At 29.1% G+C, this 11,674-nt stretch overlaps 1 protein-coding gene across 1 annotated transcript; it reads left to right on the top strand.

The window, feature by feature from the left end:
* The first annotated feature begins 201 nt into the window (after positions 1-201).
* Positions 202-2,740, top strand: LOC131654939 (uncharacterized). Its single transcript, XM_058924862.1, has 2 exons — positions 202-323; positions 923-2,740. Exons 1-2 carry the CDS (start codon positions 270-272, stop codon positions 2,531-2,533), a joined length of 1,665 nt encoding a protein of 554 aa, XP_058780845.1. The 5' UTR covers positions 202-269; the 3' UTR covers positions 2,534-2,740.
* The last annotated feature ends 8,934 nt before the right edge of the window (positions 2,741-11,674 follow it).

The raw sequence follows: 11,674 nt of genomic DNA, 5'->3' as shown, positions 1-11,674 counted from the left end.
AAATTAGAATGACAGAATTGAAAGAAAAGAAATAAGATAAATTGTAACCTACTAGAAATAACTTATCAAAATAAGCTATAAATTTGACAAAAATAAACTATGAACATATACCAAACAGATTCTTACATAAGTATTTATGAAATAAATTATAAAACTTATTTATAGTTTTTCTGCCTACTCACCTATAAATAGCTCAGCTCACTTCCTCTTCAATGCACATTTCATAGCAAAGCAAAACAGTTTTCTCACAATAACAATCACATAAAGCAATGGCATACAGAGTAGTTTTGTCTCTACTCCCTTTTCTCATGCTCTCTTTGATTGTGAGTTACTAACTTTACATGCATATCTCTATCTTTTAAATTTATATTTTCATCAACTATTTTTCATAATAGTATATCATTTTCATCTTTATTTGCAATTGTGCATGCATGATAACTTAAATAAAATTCAACATGTTCATAATCTATCATTTTCATCTCTCTTTTTTTCAATTGTGCATGCATGTTAAATTAAATAAAATTCAACATGTTCAAAATCTATTGTTTTCATCTTTATTCACAATTGTACAAGTACGTAGAACTTAATGCATGCTTCTAAGATCATTCTCCTTTGTTTTACAAGCATTAACACATTCAGAATTAAGTTGTTCTATACGATTTAACAAAGTTATGTTGTTTATTGCTTTAATGAAATTAAATATAGTATAATTCCTATTCTTATGTTTCAAATTATGTATCTATCTGCTTTATATATATAATGAGTTTTTTCTCATTGTACAACATAATGTGTCTCATCTCATCGCGCTTGTGTTTTCTTAATCACATATATATATATATATATATATATATATATATATACCATCTAAAACATGTAGTTAATTTGTCACTCATTTATATCACTTTATTTAATTGTATTGTAGAATGACCATGGAAGCTTTGCAAGAGACTTGAACCAAGTTGATCAGCCTTACCTTGATGGCTGGCTCAAAAACCCTCAACTAAGGAACCAACAACCCTCTCCTGACTCCAACCAAGTTTACCTTGATGGATGGTTGAAAGATACTAGAGTCGAGAAAGCAAAATCCAACCCTAACTCCAACCAAGTTTACCTTGATGGATGGTTAAAAGATACCCGGGCTGAGAAAGCAAAAGTCAACCTTGACTCCAACCAAGTTTACCTTGATGGATGGTTGAAAGACACCAGAGGTGAGAAAGAAAAAGCCAACACTGACTCCACCCAAGTTTACCTTGATGGATGGTTGAAAGATACCCGAGTTGAGAAAGCAAAAATCAACCCTGACTCCACCCAAGTTTACCTTGATGGATGGTTGAAAGATACCCGAGCTGAGAAATCAAAAGTCATCCCTGACTCCAAACAAGTTTACATTGATGGATGGTTGAAAGATACCCGAGCTGAGAAAGAAATCGCCAACCCTAACTCCAACCAAATTTATCTTGATGGATGGTTGAAAGATACCCGAGCTGAGAAAGTAAATGCCCACCCTAAATCCAACCAAGTTTACCTCGATGGATGGTTGAAAGATACCAGAGCCAACCCAGACTCCAAACAGGTTTACCTCGATGGATGGTTGAAAGATACTCGAGCTGAAAAAGCAAAATCTAACTCTGACTCCAACCAAGTTTACCTTGATGGATGGTTGAAAGACACCCGAGCTGAGAAAGAAAAATCTAACTCTGACTCCAACATAGTTTACCTTGATGGATGGTTGAAAGATACCAGAGGCGAGAAAGCAAAAACCAACCCCGACTCTACCCAAGTTTACCTTGATGGATGGTTGAAAGATACCCGATCTGACCAAGTAAAAGTCAATCCTAACTCCAACCAAGTTTACCTCGATGGATGGTTGAAAGACTCTAGAGCCAAGAAAGCCAACCCAGACTCCAAACAGGTTTACCTTGATGGATGGTTGAAAGATACTCGAGCCGAGAAAGAAAATTCCACCCCTGACTCTAACCAAGTTTATCTCGATGGATGGTTGAAAGATACTCGAGCTAAGAAAGCAAAATCTAACTCTGACTCCAACCAAGTTTACCTTGATGGATGGTTGAAAGATACCCGAGCTGAAAAAGTGAAATCCACCCAAGAATCCAACCAAGTTTACCTTGATGGATGGTTGAAAGATATCCGATCTGAGAAAGAAAAATCCACCCCTGACTCAAACCAAGTTTACCTTGATGGATGGTTAAAAGATACCAGAGCCGAGAAAGCCAAAGCCAACTCAGAGTCCAACCAAGTTTACCTTGATGGATGGTTGAAAGATACACGAGCTAAGAAAGCAGAATCCAACTTTGACTCCAACCAGGTTTACCTTGATGGATGGTTGAAAGATATGCGAGCTGAGAAAGCAAAAGTCAACCCTAACTCCAACCAAGTTTACCTTGATGGATGGTTGAAAGATACCCGAGATTTGAAAGAAAAGTCGACCCTTGACTCCAAACAAGTTTACCTTGATGGATGGTTGAAAGATACACGAGTTGAGAAAGAAAATTTATCCCCTAACTCCAACTAAGTCTACCTTGATAACTGGTTGAAAAATAATTAATTAATATATGTTAGCCAGTGTCTGGGTACTGTAATATTTTATTTCCGTGTACTAAGAAAGGGTTTATTTGTGTACTAATTAGATTCCAAATTAGTGGCAAAATGTTTGGTTATTATTGTGTACTAATTAAGCTCTTGCTTGAGTATTAAATAAGGATTTGCTATTGGAAAAAAACTTGATTATTGTTGTTGCGTACTAATTCAGCTCTTGTTTTTTGTTTGTGTACTAAATGAGGTATTGGTTTTGTATACTAAATAATTTAATTAAAAATAAACCCCATGTGAAAAAGATTATTGGAATATCAAGCGGTGTCATCTTATATTAATGAGAGTTAAAATAAATCTCAATTTTGTTATATAAAAAAATTATTGAAATACTAAATAGATGTCGTATTAAATACTAAGTGGTAGTCATATATTGTATCTTTTTTGTCACTATGCACGATTCTATCATTAGAATTACCCTCAAACCATTCAAATAAACTTAATCAAACATATAAAGAGTATGTAGGTGCAATATATATTCCAATCAGAATATAAGAGAAATGTATAAACAATTAAAAATAGAAAAAAGCAGCTTGCATCAAAATAGACCGAAAGATTTGAAAGAGTGAACTAGAAGTAGCGCTGCTTCAATAGATATTGAGGCCTAAAACAAGTTTTATTATAATTTTTTAATTAATAATAATAATAATAAATATGAAAATAATATTTTTTACAGTTAACTTTTTATAAAATATAAAATTATTAAAATTTTTTTTAGGCTAAATTACAGTTTTGGTCCCTCTATTTTGGGTTTTTCACGATTTTGGTACCCCTATTTTCTTTTTAAACAGTTTTGGTCCTCCATTCCAATTTTGATGCAACTGTTCATATACTGTTCATGTACGGACATGTACTGTTCAGGTACGGACATGTACTGTTCATGCACTGTTCATGGACAAAATTGGGATGGGGGACCAAAACTGTTTAAAAAGAAAATAGGGAGACCAAAATAGTGAAAAACCTAAAATAGGGGACCAAAACTGTAATTTAGCTTTTTTTTATTACTTAATTTTTCACCGACAAAAATATTAATTAGTATATATTTATTGAGAGGTTGTTTATTTTAAATAAAAATAAATTTAATTTTAAAAATTTATTTATTTATACCCTATCTTTACAAAAGAATTTGATATCATTATTTTATATATAAGCGTTATAGACATCTTTAACCAAATTGAGTTTTTAATATAATTAAAATTGATTAATTAAAGAAAGTTTGGAATTTATCAATGTCTTACTTTCAAAAATTATATCGACTAGTGCATTGTTTTATTTGCCATTACATTTTAATGTTTGATTAAGGTAAGAAATAATCCAATTCACACATACTTTGTTTCTAACATAAAAGTAAACTACAAATTAATTCAAAAACAGTTTCTGAATTCCAATCTCACCATTCTATTAAACAATCCAAAGAACCAAATTAAAAACAAACAAAATTTGCCATGGATTGAAAATAATACAAGGTAGAAATTCAAATTTTTTAATGAATATCTTGAATGAAAATGATATATATATATATATATATATATATATATATATATATATATATATATATATATATATATATATATATATATATATATATATATATATATATATATATATATATATATATATATATATAGGGAGCGTATCCAGTGAGAACTACTATCTATTGTGAGAAACGAGAACTATCGATATCAACCATTAGATTTAATTAACGTTTCAGATTTGCAAATTCCATATAAAGTGCACCTTATTGAATTTTTTCAATTACATTTAATATTTAAAACTTCCATAAAAAGATATTGTTACCTAAAATAATTTTATTGGGATTATTAAATTTTTATTAAAATATCATTAAAAACTCGTTACTATCATACTTAACTTATTTAGGATATTATCATAAAATATAATACAAATATTTAAAATTTAAATCATCTAAATAATAAGTATTTAATTCACATTATATTCTATAAATAAATATATTTGTTTTATTTTTAGAATTACGATAACCAGTTATATTATTTTTATAGATTATTCAACATAAAATATTTTTATCAATATTTTTTTGTTTTTAATTAATATACAAATATTTAATGTTATTGTATTAAAAATCAAAATTTATAATATAACTATATAATAAAAATATATATTGTTTAAAAATATTAATATAACTATATTAATAATATAAATATATATTAATTAAAATTATTAATATAACTATATAATAAATATACAGTAGTATTAAATATCTTGATTATTATATGGTTATATTATTTCTTATATTAATTTATAATTATATTAATGATTTTGATTAATATAAAGTTGTATCAATTTTTTTATTTGAATACTACGATGAATTGTAGTAGAATATATTTTTAGGGAATTAATACAGTTATATTAAGGTTTTAATTATGATGTCTATTTTTTAATACAATGATAATAAATATAATATAATTATAAAATAACAAAACACTAAGATGAAATTAGTTTATGTTATGAATAATGATAACCAATTAAGTTATATTTATTGTTATTGAATAAAAAATAGCGACGAATATATTATTTAAAATTGATAATAGAATTATATATTAATCTAAAACTATTTTCATAGGTTTTAATTGATGTATTAATTGTTATTTTTTAATATATTAAAAATAAATATTTGTAAATTAATTAAAAAATAAAAAATACTTTCAATAAAATTATTTTATGATAACAAATTTATAAAAAGAATTTAATTAGTTATCATATTTCCTAAAATATAACATGAATTAAATTTTGGTATAGACTAAATAAGTTATAAAGAAAGATTACCATGGAAAGAGAAATTAATCTAGTCCTTTAATTTCAATGGATAAAAAACTAATGGGTATGATTAACTGTTCTCGTTTCTCACGTAGTTATCAGTTCTCACTAGATACGCTCCCTATATATATATATATATATATATATATATATATATATATATATATATATATATATATATATATAGAACAGCGTGTGTCAGGTCAAAGAGAGATGTAAAGTTAAAATCAATGGTTAGACTTCACATTGGGAATACAAACATACTAAAGCACACTCGAATTTCCTAAGGAAGAGCATTATTCCCTCCGGCATGAATTATAAGCAAATATTATCTTTTTAAATTCATTGAATAATGAATGTATTGGTCTACATAAAAGACCGGATACATTCATTATTCAATGAAATCTAAAAAAAGAATAGTTACTTATAATAATGGTCAGAGGGAGTACGTTCTAACTTGCGATCCAATGGTCACATGCCTAAAAAGCAGTGAGACGTCTTCATGAAGGGAAACACATTTAATGCGCTAGAAAACACATTTAATGCACTTGTTTTCTACTACTTCAGCAACTATCTCATGGTCTTCTCATTTCTCCTTGGAGATGGATTTAGTGACACAAGTTTGGCCTCAACATCAAAAGACTTTCCAAATAACGAGACATCTAGCAAGCCTTGGGGCAACTATATTGGGCCGATCATGCCCAATACAAACGAGACCCTGGTGTTAAGCCTAAAAATACAAAGCCCGTTAAACTTATCCACCATATACATTCGACACACGAGAGATACAAGGTACACTTTCTGATCTCATACTTTCACTTTACTTATTTTAGACTCTTAACTAACTTGGACCTTTAAGTGTTAACCTTACAAGTTCACCCCTTCGCCACTGAATTAGAAATCTGCACCACTGTATCAATAGTAAAAGACAATATATTAAACTTATTTCTTTATTGTAAAATAACTCGATAGAAATGTCATGCAATGCAACATACTCATATATGTTTTACATTATCATTGCATCGGGTAAAAATAATTTAAAATAATCTCATTTAAGATTTGTAGGCAAAAATCTATATTTGATTGGACTCATATAATAATTTTTGGGCTCATATTACAAATTAATTTTTTGAATCGACATTATAAAGCTTGAGATCGTTAGAGCCGATCTGTTCAAGATCAACTAGCTAGTTATCACTAACTCTACGCTAAATATGTGGAGAATGTGTCTATGTTAAAGTATTTTAGTACTTTTTAAAATGTGTGTGGTTTTTAAAAAGTAATTAAATAATTAAATTGTAAAATTAGGAGTGAAAATAATGACCATAAAACTTGTTTCCCATGTGCTTGCTATTGTTTAAGCTTCACGTGAAGTTTTCAACATATGATTGGGTTGTGTTTGGATAGTAATTTGTGAAAGTTGAAAAACTTTTAATATGAAAGACTATAAAAAAAAACCATATATTAATATATTGTAAATGTTTTAATATGGTGATTATATTTTTCACCTTTAAACTTCTAAAAAAATTTAGAATTGACAAATATTCTTAAAATTCTATAATCTAAAGAAACCCATTATCCATGGAAATACCTCTTTACCTCATATTTTTGAGTTTACAAAATTGAATTTGGATTTATTAACTTGGACAAACAAAAGTAATATCATTCTTATTATAGGATATCAAAAACTAATTCAAGAGACTCATTCATTATATTTTCTTCAATTAATAATTAAGTTTTAGTCATTATAATAAAAATAAAAATAATAAAGAGAAGTGTTTTCCTTATTTAGATTATGAAGTTGTTAGAGGATTGCCTAAAAGAAATTAGAAGGATTAGAAAAGAAAATCATAAAATAGTACTACCTCCGATCTCATTTATAAAAAAAGATTTTTTTTTAATACATTATTTATTTAATATATCTAAAAAATAAATATTTTTTTATAAATAGGATCAGAAAGAATATTTGGATTTTTATTAGAATTTATTACCATCTCATTACAATATTGTGTCAGCATGCAAACTTCAAAACTTCAAAGCTTTTTGCATCATAGAAGAGTAAGTTAAGAACATGCATATCCCTACATGTGATTGTGTCAGCATGCAAACTTAAAAACATGAAGTCATTGTTGTAAAATCCTAGAACTGGGTAACAAAGAGTTTGCAGAAGATTGATAGTAGAACTCATTACAATAACCAACAAATGAATAATTTCGGTTGCACGTGAAACTCTCAAGATATGATTGGGTTGTTTTTGGAGAGCAATAAAGTTTGGGAAGGTTGAAAATGATGTAAAAAAAGATTTATTAATAATATAATGGTTAAAATATATACGGTGATCTTTTTTCTCTTTAAACTTCCCTCTTTCCTTTTTTTTTCTTCTTAATTTTATAATTTATATTGAATTTGAATTCTATAACTCAGAACAAACAAAAGAATTATTATTATTATTATTATCAAAAACTAATTGAAGAGAATCATTCACTATATTTTTCTTCAATTAGTAACAATTAGTACTATTTTAAGCTTTATTAAAAAATAATAATGAAATTTTTTTTCTTATAGAATTCAAATTTAATACAGATTGTAGAATCCAAAAAATTATCAACTTAAAAAAATGAAAAAGAAAAAGGTTTTGGTAGATCAAAGCGTTCTTAAATATTTGAATTCTAAATTTCAGTTATTGAATTAAAAAATTTAAATAGTATTTTTGTTAATTAGGAAAATTAAAATAAAATAAAAGGATCAGAAAAGAAAATCATAAAATATACTCCTTTAAAATGTTGCTTATATTTTAGAATCAACCACTTTAAAATGTTGCCTATGTTTTGGTGTTTCTTGGAATTTATTACCACTTTTAAAAAATGAAAGAACAATTTATATATTTTCTTATTTATTTTAAAATAATTTTTCTCTTTATATTATAAATATAATATTCATTATTTTTATTATTATTATTAAACTTATTCAAGTATTATATTAATTTTAATATATGGTTCTCCCTTTGCTAATTTTTTTTATTATTAGTATCCATTAAAATTAATAATTTTTTTTTAATGATATTAGTTTACCATTAAAATTAATAAATGCAATTATTTTTTTAAAAATTGCATGTATTTTAAATAAAACATTTTTATAAGACATACATATTTTTTTTACTTTATTTTAAGCATTTATGTTTCCCTTAACCTTTTTGTTTGATTCTCTGCCATTACAGAGCAGAGTTTGTTAGTCATATGTTTCTTCTAAGTACTACAAACATTTGATAAAAAGTAATAATATTTCTGTTGTGAAGACGATGCCACGAACAAAGTATAATAGGGAACTTAATGAAAAGCAAGAAAAACAATAAGGAATTGGTTATAACTGCTAATAACATTTCGAATACAGTATATAGGTATTCGACAGGAGCATGCGAACAAGCTTTGACCTCATGCATATTCTCTATTGAACCAAAAGATACCCTTCGACCTAATAGAGTTTGATCTGATTCTTACAAATCTCCACCTTGGAACAAACTATATAACATCAAAGACGAAACTAGCTTTCTTCATGTAGCTTTATCAACTGGATAATATGGAAAAATTTACAACTTGACAATGTTTGGTGATCATATCAGCATCATTGTGATTTGTCGAAACCTTCAACACTTAGACTTCTCCATGCTCGATTACTCCTCTGATGAAATGAAACCTCACATCGATGTGCTTGGTTCGCTCAAGATATGCTGAGTTCTTCGACAGGCGTATAGCACTCTGTCTATCACAATTAACAGTGATACCTCGACCTTGAAGTTTCAGCTCTTTAGCAAAACCTTCAAGCCACATTGCTTCTTTCACAGCTTGAGTGAGCACAATATATTCTGCTTCAGTAGTTGATAAAGCAACAGCCATATGAAGTGTTACTTTTCAACTAATTGTTGTGCCAAACATAGTGAAAACATATCCTTAAATAGATTTTCTGAAATCCATACAACCTACAAAATCAGAGTCGACATATCCTTCGATTACTGCTTTACTATCTTCACCCAAGGCTCCATCATAAATTAGGACTCTGTTCAGAGTCCCATTTATGTATCTTAGAATCCACTTCAATGCTTGCCAGTGAGCCTTTCCATGACTCGCCATGTACCTGCTTACAAGACTTGCTGCATATGTTATGTCGGGTCTAGTACACCTGTTTATTAGATAAGTTGCTATCAACACAGCCTCAGCCCAAAACACCTTCTTCAACCCAACACTAGTCAACATGCATCTAACTCTCTCCAAAATAGTTTGATTAAACCTTTCAGCCAAACCAATTTGTTGTGGAATACCTGCAATAGTCATGTGCCTTGCAATACTAAAGGCAACACAGAAATTGTCGAATGCCTCATTGCAAAATTCAAGGCCATTATCGGTTCTCAACCTCTTGACCTCTCTGGTAGTTTTATTTTCGACCAGAGTCTTCCAACTTTTGAAATTCTTAAAAGTTTCATCCTTAGTCTTCTGGATGAATACCCATAAATTTCTGGAATAATCATATACAACGGATAGAAAATACCTCACTCCTGAATGTGTTGGGCACCTTGCAGCCCCCAAATTCCAGCATGGATGTTGTAATACGGTGGGAGAACTGACTTTTTGAAATGTTGCAGATAGCAATAGTCGCCACCGACTTTTATTTTATCCAATTAGGAAAGGCATAAAAGAACAGGAAAGACCTTCGAAAGATTTTGAGTTCGGGGGGTAAGTTATTCAAAGGGAAGGTGTAAGCACCCTTTCTATCCATGGTTGTCCATGGGCTCTTAATTGCTTAGCTCACTTGTTTGTTTGAATTGTTTGAAAGAGTGTCGTGTGTGAATAGAAAATGATTTGAATAAGGACTTTAGCTTGTAAATAAGCGTAGCCTTTTTGAATTGATTTGAAAAAGAAGGTGTGAAAAGTAATTTTTGAGTTTAAATAGGGCAAGCAATTAAAAACACCTAACTTAAGTTTAAGTCTTTCTTGTTCTTTAAGTTTTTTCGTTTGAAAGGGCTATCCATACCATAAGGAGGGCAAGTAGTCCTTTCATTGGATTTGAAAAAGGGTCGTCGAGGATTATCGTTCGCCACGAGACTGTCCCTACCATAAAGAGGGTAGGTAGTCTCAGGGAAGGATATAATAGTCATTTTTAGGCAACCAGTGAGGATACCTTAGCATTCGAAAGGGACGATCATCATCTTATCGTAGGCAACATCGAGGGACAAAATAATATTTATCGTAGGCTACTTGAAGGGACTTATGATCTTTGATGATGATAATAAACTGAGGGCAACATTTCTAGGGTATCTCGTATTCGAGGGACTTGACTATTTTTAAATTGAAAGGCAACAGGCAGCATAAGAAGGGTTACCATTAAAGGTGTGTGTGTGTGTGTCACAATCAAGTGATTCAGTTCGGATATTTTTTCCTTGTAAAATTAGTGATCTAAATTAATTAACAATCTTATCACTCCATAGGATTACTAACCACACAGTTATATTGTACAGAAATTAAACTGCGGAAAAGTAAATCCTAAACTATTACAAGGCTTCGGGTGGGGGATTACATAGCCAAAAACCCGTGAATGCGAAAAATAAAAGGCAGAAATTTAAAGGTAGAAAAAATAAAACCCTAAACTATTACATGGCTTTGGGGCAGATACAAAATTAGGCAAACGATAAAACATGATAAAAGGGTAAACCCCAAATGGGGGAACAAGTTAACCACAGTTTATACAATATACCAACAAGACAAGGCAAAAGGCAAATGAAGATAAGGCAAAAATAAATGGCAAATAAAAACAAAATTAAAATTTAAAAAGGGAAAAGGTTTTTGAAAACAAAAGGGCGAACCCTGATTTTAAAACATTTTATAATGAAAAAGGTTAGTACAAATAATCAAGTTAACGGACGACACCTACCTAAGACTTCTAGGGTTACCTAGGGTTTTGTTTAAAATCGAGGCTAGGCGATCCTAAAATTAATTATTGGTTAAACCTAATTAATATTAATTATCCCTAAATTAATTATCTAATTATTTAACCTAATTTATTAACCCTAAATTAATTATAAAATAAAACCTTAATTAAAATTATAAATAAAAACCTAAATTTAATTCTAGATTAAAAAAGAAAAGAAGAGAAAAGAGGTTTATATAAAAAGAAAAATAAAGAAGAACCTGGCACCGATCCTGTGTAGCTCATCCTTGATGGACCATGGTGCGCCAGCATATTCTTATGCGTTGGATCTGATAGTGGTATGATCCTATGG

The sequence above is a fragment of the Vicia villosa genome, linkage group LG3 (assembly GCF_029867415.1).
Source record: "Vicia villosa cultivar HV-30 ecotype Madison, WI linkage group LG3, Vvil1.0, whole genome shotgun sequence".
NCBI lineage: Eukaryota > Viridiplantae > Streptophyta > Magnoliopsida > Fabales > Fabaceae > Vicia > Vicia villosa.
This window is presented reverse-complemented; position numbering and strand designations above follow the sequence as displayed.

Bases quoted from the DNA above. Each gene is read 5' to 3' on its own strand.
- LOC131654939 (XM_058924862.1), top strand. From the start codon at position 270: ATGGCATACAGAGTAGTTTTGTCTCTACTCCCTTTTCTCATGCTCTCT. The intron at 324-922 runs GTGAGTTACTAA...ATTGTATTGTAG, and splicing joins TTCTCATGCTCTCTTTGATT to AATGACCATGGAAGCTTTGC.